Raw genomic sequence first — 12,133 nt, forward strand, 5'->3', positions numbered from 1 at the left:
CGGGAAGCCGCATAGCTTAGCGGCAAGAGCCCGATCTTGGGAGTCAGAGCACGTGGATTCTCCGCCACTTGTCTGCTGTGTGACCCTGGGCAAGTCACTTAACTTCTCCGTGCCTCAGTTACCTTGTCTGTAAAATGGGCATTAAGACCGTGAGCCCCATGTGGGACAAACTGATTACCCCGTATCTACCCCAGAGCTTAGAACTGTGCTTGGCACATAGTAAGCACTTAATAAATGCTATTATTATTATTGTCTGTGAAATAGGGATTTAAAATACCTGTTCTCCATTACCCTTAGACTTTGGGACTGTGAGCCTGTTGTTGGGTAGGGACCATCTCTATATAATAATAATAATAATGATGGCATTTATTAAGTGCTTACTATGTGCAAAGCACTGTTCTAAGCCCTGGGGAGGTTACAAGGTGATCAGGTTGCCCCACGGGGGGCTCACAGTCAATCCCCATTTTCCAGATGAGGTCACTGAGGCCCAGAGAAGTGAAGTGACTTGCCCAAAGTCACACAGCTGACAATTGGCGGAGCTGGGATTTGAACCCATGACCTCTGACTCCAAAGCCCGGGCTCTTTCCACTGAGCCACCCTGCTTCTCTGTTGCCAACTTGTACTTCCCAAGCCCTTAGTACAGTGCTCTGCACACAGTAAGCGCTCAATAAATACGACTGAATGAATGAATGAATATATCTAATTATATGTAGACTGTGAGCCCACTATTGGGTAGGGACCGTCTCTATATGTTGCCAACTTGTACTTCCCAAGCGCTTAGTACAGTGCTCTGCACACAGTAAGCGCTCAGTAAATACGATTGATGATGATATGTAGTCCAGTGCATAGCATAGTATTTGGCAATCAAGCAATCAAGTAATCATATTTATTGAGCACTTACTGTGTGGAGGGGACTGCACTAAGCACTTGGAAAAGTACAATATAGCAGCCAAATTCCCTGCCCACAGTGAGCTTACTGTCTAGAGACAAGTTTACGATCTAGAGGGGGCACATAGTAAGCACTTACCAAGCACAACAATTATTACTAGTGAGTAAACTTTCTTCCTTTATCATTTTTCTTTCTCTTTCTGCCTTACCCTTAGCCCTGTTCCTCCCCAAGGCTGCTTCAAATTCGAAGCAAGTTGCCTGGCAGGACAATGGGAAATGTTGTCTGTCTCCCCCTTCTAGACTGTGAGCCCGCTGTTGGGTAGGGACCGTCTCTATATGTTGCCAACTTGTACTTCCCAAGCGCTTAGTACAGTGCTCTGCACTCAGTAAGCGCTCAATAAATAAGATTGAATGAATGAATGAATGAATCAATCAATCAATCAGTCAGTCACATTTATTGAGCAGTGCTGGGCACATAGTAAGCACTTAAATTCCATCATTACCATTATTTATTGATAAATATTTATTTATTTATTTATTATTTATTATTCTCTTTCGTTCATTCATTCAATCGTATTTATTGAGCGCTTACTGTGTGCAGAGCACTGTGTTAAGCCCTTGGAAAGTACAATTCAGCAACAGAGACAATCCCTGCCCATTCATACATTCATTCATTCAATCGTTTTTATTGAGCGTTTACTGTGTGCAGAGCACTATACTAGCACTTGGAAAGTACAAGTGAGACAGTGACACAGACATCAAAACAAGTAGACAGGTATCAATAGCATCAATATGAATAAATAGAATTATAGATCTATACACATCATTAATAAAACAATATAATCATTGCATTCTCTTGCATAATAATAATGGCATTTATTAAGCGCTTACTATGTGCAAAGCACTGTTCTCAGCACTGGGGAGGTTACAAGATGATCGGGCTGTCCCACAGGGGGCTCACAGTCTTAATCCCCATTTTACAGATGGGGTAACTGAGGCCCAGAGAATCAATCAATCAATCGTATTTATTGAGCACTTACTGTGTGCAGAGCACTGTACTAAGTGCTTGGGAAGTACAAATTGGCAACATATAGAGACAGTCCCTACCCAACAATGGGCTCACAGTCTAAAAGGATCAATCAGTCAATCAATCATATTTATTGAGCGCTTACTGTGTGCAGAGCACTGTACTGAGCGCTTGGGAAGTACAAGTTGGCAACAGAGAAGTGAAGTGACTTGCCCAAAGTCACACAGCTGACAATTGGCAGAGCAGGGATTTGAACCCATGACCTCTGACTCCAAAGCCCATGCTCTTTCCCCTGAGCCACGCTGCTTCTCTGCATTCCAGTATATATGTATGTATGTTTGTACATATTTATTACTCTATTTATTGATTTATTTTACTTGTACATATCTATTCTGTTTATTTTACTTTGTTAATATGTTTGGTTTTGTTGTCTGTCTCCCCTTTCTAGACTGTGAGCCCGCTGTTGGGTGGGGACCGTCTTTAGATGTTGCCAACTTGGACTTCCCAAGCACTGAGTACAGTGCTCTGCACACAGTAAGCGCTTAATAAATACGATTGATTGATTGATTGATTGATTCCCCACCCCTGTGAACCAGTCCGCTTGGCCCGTGCTTTTTTGCTCTTTAACACTGCAGTACACAGCCAGACCAGCCTCTTTCCAAGCCGCAGCCTCCCCTCCTCCAGGACCGCTACATTAGCCGGGCTTGGGCTGAACAGGAGTGACAACGTTGGGCGGTGGTTAATCGTCCCCTCCCAAGCTTCCACATTCTTCCCAATCAATCAATCAATCAATCATATTTATTGAGCGCTTACTGTGTGCAGAGCACTGTACTAAACGCTTGGGAAGTACAAGTTGGCAACATATAGAGACAGCCCCTACCCAACAGTGGGCTCACAGTCTCAAAGGGGGAATAATAATAATAATGGCATTTATTAAGCACTTACTATGTGCAAAGCACTGGGTCGGTTACAAGGTGACCAGGTTGTCCCCAGGGGGGCTCACAGTCTTCACCCCCGTTTTACAGAGGAAGTCACTGAGGCCCAAAGAAGTGAAGCCACACAGCTGACAAGTGGCGGAGCCGGGATTTGAACCCGTGACCTCTGGCTCCACAGCCTGTGCTCATTCCACTGAGCCATGCTGCTTCCCAGCATTGGGAGCTGGGATGGGCCTGGGAAAGAAGGGAGCTACAGGGACACTGTTGTCATGGATGGAGGATTCTGACGCCCAGGAGGTGGAGAGGGGGCAAATGGGAGCTGGGAGTGAGAAAGGGAAAAGTTTTTTTAAAAAAAGAAATTTCACTCCCATCAGATCCCCTCTCCATAACCCTATTACTTGGTCTAAAAAAGGGATTTAATAATAATAATGATAATAATAATAATGGCATTTATTAAGTGCTTACTATGTGTAAAGCACTGTTCTAAGTGCTGGGGAGGTTACAAGGAGATCAGGTGGTCCCATGGGGGGGGGGTTCACAGTCTTAATCCCCCTTTTACAGATGAAGTAACTGAGGCACAGAGAAGTTAAGTGACTTGCCCAAAGTCACACAGCTGACAATTGGTGGAGCCGGGACTTGAACCCGTGACCTCTGCTCAATAGTAATAGTAGTCAATGTTAAATGCTTACTAGGTGCCAAGCACTGGGGTAGCTTTAAATTAGTCAGGTTGGACGCAGTCCCTGTCCCACAAGGGACTCACACTTTTAATCCCCATTTTACAGATGAGGCAACTGAGGGCACAGAGAAGTTAAGTGACTTGCCCAAAGTCACACAGCTGACAATTGGCGGAGCCGGGACTTGAACCCATGACCTCTGCTCAATAGTAATAATAGTCACTGTTAAATGTTTACTAGGTGCCAAGCACTGGGGTAGCTTTAAATTAGTCATGTTGGACGCAGTCCCTGTCCCACAAGGGACTCACACTCTTAATCCCCATTTTACAGAGGAGGCAACTGAGGGCACAGAGAAGTTAAGTGACTTGCCCAAGGTCACCACAGCAGCCAAGTGGCAGAGACAGGATTAGAATCCAGGTCCTTCTGACTGACAGGCCTCTGTTTTTTGATCATTTGTAGGTGGGCTAATGTAGACTGTGGAGTACTGTAGTATATTTATTTTCAACTTTTTATGTTATCTTTAAGTCAGTTACGATTTACAAAATAAATACATTCCCGTATCTGTCTATACTGCTTGTCTTGAGTAAGCATAGAAGTCTGGGTAATTTTGGTAAAATAAGTTCTTTGATCTTCATTCAGAAACCAAACCCCCATTTATAACACTGCTCCAGTGAAAAAATTGATTCAGATTTACAATGTTTCCACCGAGAGGCTTGGTTTCCAGGAACCAATGATGCCATAAACCTGCAGACTGCCTGGCCCAAACATTTAAATTCAAGCAAACTGAAACCAGCTGGCCACAGCGTGATCCAGCCGAAGAGTCAGTAAGTGCTTTAAGACTTCTGCATCTAAGCCAAAAAACAGGCCTTGGCATTTGTCAAGGTTCCTCCCTCTCCTCCTTCCCTCACCCCCAACGATCTGGCCTCCTACTTCATAACAAAATTAAATCCATCAGGTCCGACCTCCCCAAAGTCACTCCCCCCCTTTCTCCAACCCCCCGGCTCTCAACACTCTGCTACTCTCCCATCCTTCCCAGTGGTATCCTCAGAGGAACTCTCCTCCCTCCTCTCAAGTGCTACTCCGGCCACCTGTGCTTCTGACCCCATTCCCTCTCATCTTACGAAATCTCTCGCTCCATCCCTTCTCCCCTCCTTAACCTCCATCTTCAACCGCTCACTCTCCATTGGCTCCTTCCCCTCTGCCTTCAAACATGCCCATGTCTCTCCCATCCTAAAAAAACCCTCTCTTGACCCCACCTCACCTTCTAGTTATCGCCCCATATCCCTCCTACCATTCCTTTCCAAACTCCTTGAACGAGTTGTCTACAAGCGCTGCCTCGAATTCCTCAACACCTACTCTCTCCTCGACCCCCTCCAGTCTGACTTCCGTTCCCTACATTCCACGGAAACTGCCCTCTCAAAGGTCACCAATGACCTCCTGCTTGCCAAATCCAACGGCTCATATTCTGTCCTAATCCTCCTAGACCTCTCAGCTGCCTTCGACACTGTGGACCACCCCCTTCTCCTCAACACGCTATCCGACCTTGGCTTCACAGGCTCCGTCCTCTCCTGGTTCTCCTCTTATCTCTCCGGTCGTTCATTCTCAGTCTCTTTTGCAGGCTCCTCCTCCCCCTCCCATCCCCTTCCTGTGGGGGTTCCCCAAGGTTCAGTGCTTGGTCCCATTCTGTTCTCGATCTACACTCACTCCCTTGGTGACCTCATTCGCTCCCACGGCTTCAACTATCATTCCTACGCTGATGACACCCAAATCTACATCTCTGCCCCTGCTCTCTCCCCCTCTCTCCAGGCTCGCCTCTCCTCCTGCCTTCAGGACATCTCCATCTGGATGTCTACCCGCCACCTAAAACTCAACATGTCCAAGACCGAACTCCTTGTCTTCCCTCCCAAACCCTGCCCTCTCCCTGACTTTCCCATCTCTGTTGACGGCACTACCATCCTTCCCGTCTCACAAGCCCGCAACCTGGGTGGCATCCTCGACTCCGCTCTCTCATTCACCCCTCACATCCAAGCCGTCACCAAAACCTGCCGGTCTCAGCTCCGCAACATTGCCAAGATCCGCCCTTTCCTCTCCATCCAAACCGCTACCCTGCTCGTTCAAGCTCTCATCCTATCATGTCTGGACTACTGTATCAGCCTCCTCTCCGATCTCCCATCCTCTTGTCTCACCCCACTTCAATCCATACTTCACGCCGCTGCCCGGATTGTCTTTGTCCAGAAACGCTCTGGGCATGTTACTCCCCTCCTCAAAAATCTCCAGTGGCTACCAGTCAATCTGCGCATCAGGCAGAAACTCCTCACCCTGGGCTTCAAGGCCGTCCATCACCTCGCCCCCTCCTACCTCACCTCCCTTCTCTCCTTCTCCAGCCCAGCCCGCACCCTCCGCTCCTCTGCCGCTAATCTCCTCACCGTACCTCGTTCTCGCCTGTCCCGCCATCGACCCCCGGCCCACGTCATCCCCCAGGCCTGGAATGCCCTCCCTCTGCCCATCCGCCAAGCTAGCTCTCTTCCTCCCTTCAAGGCCCTACTGAGAGCTCACCTCCTCCAGGAGGCCTTCCCAGACTGAGCCCCTTCCTTCCTCTCCCCCTCGTCCCTCTCTCCATCCCCCTCATCTTACCTCCTTCCCTTCCCCACAGCACCTGTATATATGCATATATATTTGTACATATTTATTACACCATTTATTTATTTATTTATGTTACTTGTACCTATCTATTCTATTCATTTTATTTTGTTAGTATGTTTGGTTTTGTTCTCTGTCTCCCCCTTTTAGACTGTGAGCCCACTGTTGGGTAGGGACTGTCTCTATATGTTGCCAACTTGTACTTCCCAAGCGCTGAGTACAGTGCTCTGCACACAGTAAGCGCTCAATAAATACGATTGATGATGATGATGAATATTCAATCATGCTGGAATTTGATAAAACTTGTTGGCTAACGCTTATGCCTGAATTTAAATTTTCTTTTCTGCATTAAACTCATACTTGTAAGTACCAAATTGTTTTTAAGTTGTGTTTTGACAACTTAAAGTTGTGATTTTGGTTGGATCACAAAGATGAAGAACTCGGAATGGATCTCCTCATTCAGTCCTATTTTTGGAAGTGCAGAAACAATCGTTTTGGGTTTTTTTTTTCCTCATCAGGCAAAACATTTAAAAATAGAACCTGTTAATTTTTTTTACACAGAAAGGATGGCTCAACGTGGATGCTTATGGTCGGTCACCTCACCCAAGCGCTTAGTACAGTGCTCTGCACCAAGTAAGCACTCTAGAAATACCATCGATTGGTCCAAATCAGTACTTTCTACTGACATTTTGGTTCCGAAAGTTGGATTTGAGGCTGGGATTCTACAGCTCAACTATATCCATGATGGCTCCTGAGGTCAGTCAGTCAGTCAGTGACCTCATCTGTAAAATGGGGATTAAGATTGTGAGCCCCACGTGGGACAACCTGATTACCTTGTATCTACCCCAGTGCTTAGAACAGTGCTTGGCACATAGTAAGCGCTTAACAAATGCCATCATTGTTATTGTTGTTGTTGTTGACCTGTTGTTTAACTTTGTGCTATCAAGCAGCTAAATCCCAGAACTTCATTTCTAAAATTGTCTGAACATTTTCCAGTTATTAAAGTTCTGATGGAATAAATTTAAAATTTGCAAAAAAAAAGAACAAATTTGATTTCTCTACGTTCTGGGAGGGCGCTTAAAATATTTTTCAAACTGATGCATGCCCTTTGCAGGGAGGGATTCATTGTTTAAAGTTGATGTGTAAGAAGTAAACACCTACTAAAATGCTATGAACACAGTAGGCCGTCAAATACTATGAATGGTAGTTTACTGTCTACTGAGCCAGTGCAATGTACTAAGCATTTTGAAAATGGAACAGAAGCATCAGCATATTCCCTAACCACGGGTTTACACACTAAGGGGGGAGACATAGAAATATTTCTATTATCTAGCTTTATTTCTATTTATTCTGATGACTTGACACCTGTCCACATGTTTAGTTTTGTTGTCTGTCTCCCCCTTCTAGACTGTCAGCCCGTTGTTGGGTAGGGACCGTCTCTATGTGTTGCCAACTTGTACTTCCCAAGCGCTTAGTACAGAGCTCTGCACACAGTAAGCGCTTAATAAATACGATTGAATGAAAGTGCTTAAGTTGGCTGGGTATATATTCATGAACAGATAAGCAAAGCTCTTCAAGGATTGATAATAATAATAGTAGTAATAATAATAACAATAATAATAATAACAATAATATTTGTTAAGCGCTCACTATGTGCCAAGCACTCTATTAAGTGCTGGGGTAGATAAAAGGTAATCAGGTTGGATGTGGGGCTCATTCATTCATTCATTCATTCATTCAATTGTATTTATTGAGTGCTTACTGTGGGCAGAGCACTGTACTAAGCGCTTGGGAAGTGCAAGTTGGCAACATATAGAGACGGTCCCTACCCAACAGTGGGCTCACAGTCTAAGTAGGAGGGAGAAGGATTTAATACTTATTTTGCTGATGAGGAAACTAAGTTAAGGGACTTGCCCAAGCTCACACAGCAGACAAGTGAGAAGTACCGTGGCCTCGTGGAAAGAGCATGAGCCACGGAGTCGGAGGACCTGGGTTCTAGTCCCAGATCCACCTCTTGTCTGGTATGTAACCTTGAGCAAGTCACTTAACCTACGCCTCAGTTACCTCACCTGTAAAATGGGGATTAAAACCGGGAGTCCCACGTGGGACATGGACTGTACCCAGTCTGTTTATTTTATAACTACTCCAGAGCTTAGGTCAGTGACCAGCACAAAGTAAGCGCTTAACAAATATCATCTCCCTCAAAAAAGGGGGCAGAGCCAGGATTAGAACCCGGGTCTTCTGACTCCCAGGCTGGTGTTCTTTTCCACTTGGCCAGGCTACTCCCCAGTGAAATTGATAATAATAATAATGACATTTATTAAGTTCTTACTATGTGCAAAGCACTGTTCTAAGCACTGGGGACTGGAGTACTGATAATTATTTAGGGAAGACTTGTTGGATGAGGTGGGAGGAATTGAAAGAGAGGGCTTTGAAGGTGGGGAGGGGTCGAATATGTCAGTGGGAAGGGAGTTCCAGGCCCTGAAAACAAGAGGAGCAAGGGCTTGGAGATAGGTAAGAGAGGGGGTTACATCATCACCATCATCAATTGTATTTATTGAGTGCTTACTATGTGCAGAGCACTGTACCAAGCGCTTGGGAAGTACAAATTGGCAACATATAGAGACAGTCCCTACCCAACAGTGGGCTCACAGACAGAAGGTGGGTTTAGGCGGAGCAAAGGATGCAAGTCAGTCAATCAGTCAATTGTATTTAGTGAGCACTTACTGTGTGCACTGTAGTAAGCGTTTAGAAGAGTTCGGTAGGACAGACACAACGAGCTCACAGTCTAGAGGAGAGGAGTGAGCAGGGAAGTTGAGGTAAGGAGAATTATAACTAGGTGAGCCATCTGGTGCAAGCCTTCAAGCTAATGGTAAGGAGTCTTGATCTGGAGTTTTGAAATGAGGGGAGATGTTTGCTGAGTGACATTTCAGGAAGATCAATCAATCGTACTTATTGAGCGCTTACTGTGTGCAGAGCACTGTACTAAGCGCTTGGGAAGTACAAGTTGGCAACATATAGAGACAGTCCCTACCCAACAGTGGGCTCACAGTCTGGAAGGGGGAAGATGATCTGGGCAATAGCTTGGGGTTCTGACTCAAGGGGGTAGAGGCTAGGGTCTTAATTATCCGGTCATGATATGCTGCACCAGGGTGGAGAGGAGGGGTTGAAGCCACCAAATGTTTAAAAAAAAAATAAATTAGAAGGTTCAACAGTAGATTCATTCATTCAGTCGTATTTATTGAGCACTTACTGTGTGCAGAGCACTGTACTAAGTGCTTGGGAAGTACAAGTTGGCAACATATAGAGACGGCCCCAACCCAACAAGGGGCTCACAGTCTAGAAGGGGGAGACAGACAACAAAACCAAACATGTGGACGGGTGTCAAGTCGTCAGAACAAATAGAATTAAAGCTAGATGCACATCATTAACAAAATAAATAGAATAGTACATATGGACAAGTAAAATAGAGTAATAAATCTGTACAAACATATATACAGGTGCTGTGGGGAGGGAAAGGAGGTAGGGCTGGGGGGGTGGGGAGGAGGAGGGAAAAAGGGGGCTTAGTCTGGGAAGGCCTCGTGGAGGAGGTGAGCTCTCAGTAGGGCTTTGAAGGGAGGAAGAGAGCTAGCTTGGCGGATGTGCGGAGGGAGGGCATTCCAGGCCAGGGGGAGGACGTGGGCCGGGGGTCGACGGTGGGACAGGCGAGAATGAGGCCCGGTGAGGAGGTTAGCGGCGGCAGAGGAGCAGAGGGTGTGGGCTGGGCTGGAGAAGGAGAGAAGGGAGGTGAGATAGGCGGGGGCGAGGAGATGGACAGCCTTAAAGCCGAGGGTGAGGAGTTTTTGCTTGATTCATAGGTTGACTGGCAGCCACAGGAGATTTTCCTACAACACAGCCTGCATACTTAGCTCCTCTAATGTTAATCTCACTCTAACTCCATCTCATCTGTCTCACTGCCGACCCCTCACCCACGTCCTGCCTCGGGCATGGGACCCTCTCCCACCTCATATCTGATAGATTATTACTCTCCCTTCCTTCAAAGCCCCATTGAAGGCTCATCTCCTCCAAGAGGCCTTCCCTGACTAAGCCCTCCTTTCCTCTTCTACTCCCTTCTGCATCACCCTGATTTGCTCCCTTTATTCATCCCACTTTTAGACTGTGAGCCCACTGTTGGGTAAGGACCGTCTCTATATGTTGCCAACTTGTACTTCCCAAGCGCTTAGTACAGTGCTCTGCACACAGTAAGCGCTCAATAAATACGATTGATTGATTGATTGATTGAGAGGGATATTAGGTAACATAGGAGGGGGCAGGGTGATTGAGATCTTTAGAGCCAGTGGTCAGGTGTTTCTTTTTGATGCAGAAGAGAAGGGGCAGTCACTGGAGGTTCTTGACACATGGCGAAACACAGACCATACTTAATTTAGAAAAATGATCCAGACGGCAGAGAGAAATATGGAGCGGAGTTGGGAGAGATGGAAGGCTGGGAGGTCAGCGTATCGGTGAGGAGGTTGAAGCGGTAGTCAAGGCAGGATAGGATAAGTGCTTGGATAATAGCAGCGGTATGAATAGAGAAGAAAGGGCAGATTTTAGTGATGTGGAAGTAGAATTCATAGGATTTGGTGACTGATAATATGAGGGTTGAATGAGAGAGATGAGTTGAGGATAATGCCAAGGATATGGGCTCGTGATACAGGGAGGTTAGCGGTACCGTCCACAGTGAGGGGAAAGACGTGACAAGATATGTATATGTGTTTGTACATATTTATTACTCTATTTATTTTACTTGTACCTATCTATTCTATTTATTTTATTTTGTCAGTATGTTTGGTTTTGTTCTCTGTCTCCCCTTTTTAGACTGTGAGCCCACTGTTGGGTAGGGACCGTCTCTATACGTTGCCAACTTGTACTTCCCAAGCGCTTAGTCCAGTGCTCTGCACACAGTAAGCGCTCAATAAATACGACTGATTGATTGATTGATTGATTGATTGATTGACTCCAAAGCCCGGGCTCTTTCCACGGAGCCACGCCAATTCTCCAAGTAGGAGCTCAATAAATACTCTTGAATGAATGAATGCGACTGAATGAAGGGAAAGGCGTGCAGGCGGACGGGGCTCCGCTAGGGGGCGCCCCAAACGGGGAGCAGGCCCAGCGTGGCTAACGCGATGACGTAGTCGCGCGCGCCCTCCGTGACGCACGCACGCACGCCCGGCCGTGCCGAGCGAGGGGCCGTGGTGCGCAGGTGCGGGGAGGCGCGGCCGTTCCCCGCCCGCGGCCCCTCCCTCCCTCCGCCCGCCCGTCCGTCCGGCCGTTCCCTCCCTCCCTCCCTCCCCCCCTCCCTCCGTCGGCCGGGCCATGTTCGTGGCGCGCAGCATCGCGGCGGAGCACAAGGACCTCATCCACGATGTGTCCTTCGACTTCCACGGCCGGAGGATGGCCACCTGCTCCAGCGACCAGAGCGTCAAGGTGGGACACGCCCGACGGGGGAGGGATCCGGGGCGGCGGGGTGTGTGTGTGTGTGTGTGTGTGTGTGTCTGTCTGTCTGTGTGTGTGTGTGTGTCGGTCGGTCGGTCCCCGCGCCTGCGCGCTGGCGGCGGCGGCGGCCCCGCCGAGAGCCGCGTTTGACGCTAAGGCCTCGCGTTCCCCGGGGGGAAGGAAGGCGCCACCCTCTTTCCCCCCCTCCCCTTTCCCACCGCTCCCCCTCTCTCCTCCCCTTTCCCCCCATCTTCTCCCCTCTTTCCCCTCTTCCCCCCCTCCTCCCCCCTCTCTCCTCCACCCCCTCTCCCTCCCCCCTTTCCCCATCTCTCCTCCCCTCTTTCCCCTCTCTCTCTCTCCTCTCCTCCCCTCTCTCCCCTCTCTCCCCTCCCTCTCTCCCCCTCTCTCCCTCCCCTCTTTCCCCCATCTTCTCCCCTCTATTCCCCCCTCTCTCCCCCTCTCTCCCCCTCTCTCCTCCTCTCTCCTCCACCCCT

The 12,133-nt window shown here is 47.7% G+C and overlaps 1 protein-coding gene across 2 annotated transcripts in view; it reads left to right on the forward strand.

Annotated features, from left to right (window-relative positions):
* The first annotated feature begins 11,515 nt into the window (after positions 1-11,515).
* Positions 11,516-12,133, forward strand: part of SEH1L (SEH1 like nucleoporin) — a 29,876-nt gene continuing 29,258 nt past the window's right edge. For both annotated transcript variants that reach the window (XM_038746214.1, XM_038746215.1), the window contains exon 1: positions 11,516-11,630. In XM_038746214.1, the coding sequence (XP_038602142.1) occupies positions 11,520-11,630 (111 nt within the window). In that variant the 5' untranslated portion in view covers positions 11,516-11,519. The remainder of the gene's footprint in view (positions 11,631-12,133) is intronic.

This window comes from Tachyglossus aculeatus, chromosome 5, assembly GCF_015852505.1.
Source record: "Tachyglossus aculeatus isolate mTacAcu1 chromosome 5, mTacAcu1.pri, whole genome shotgun sequence".
Taxonomy (NCBI): Eukaryota; Metazoa; Chordata; class Mammalia; order Monotremata; family Tachyglossidae; genus Tachyglossus; species Tachyglossus aculeatus.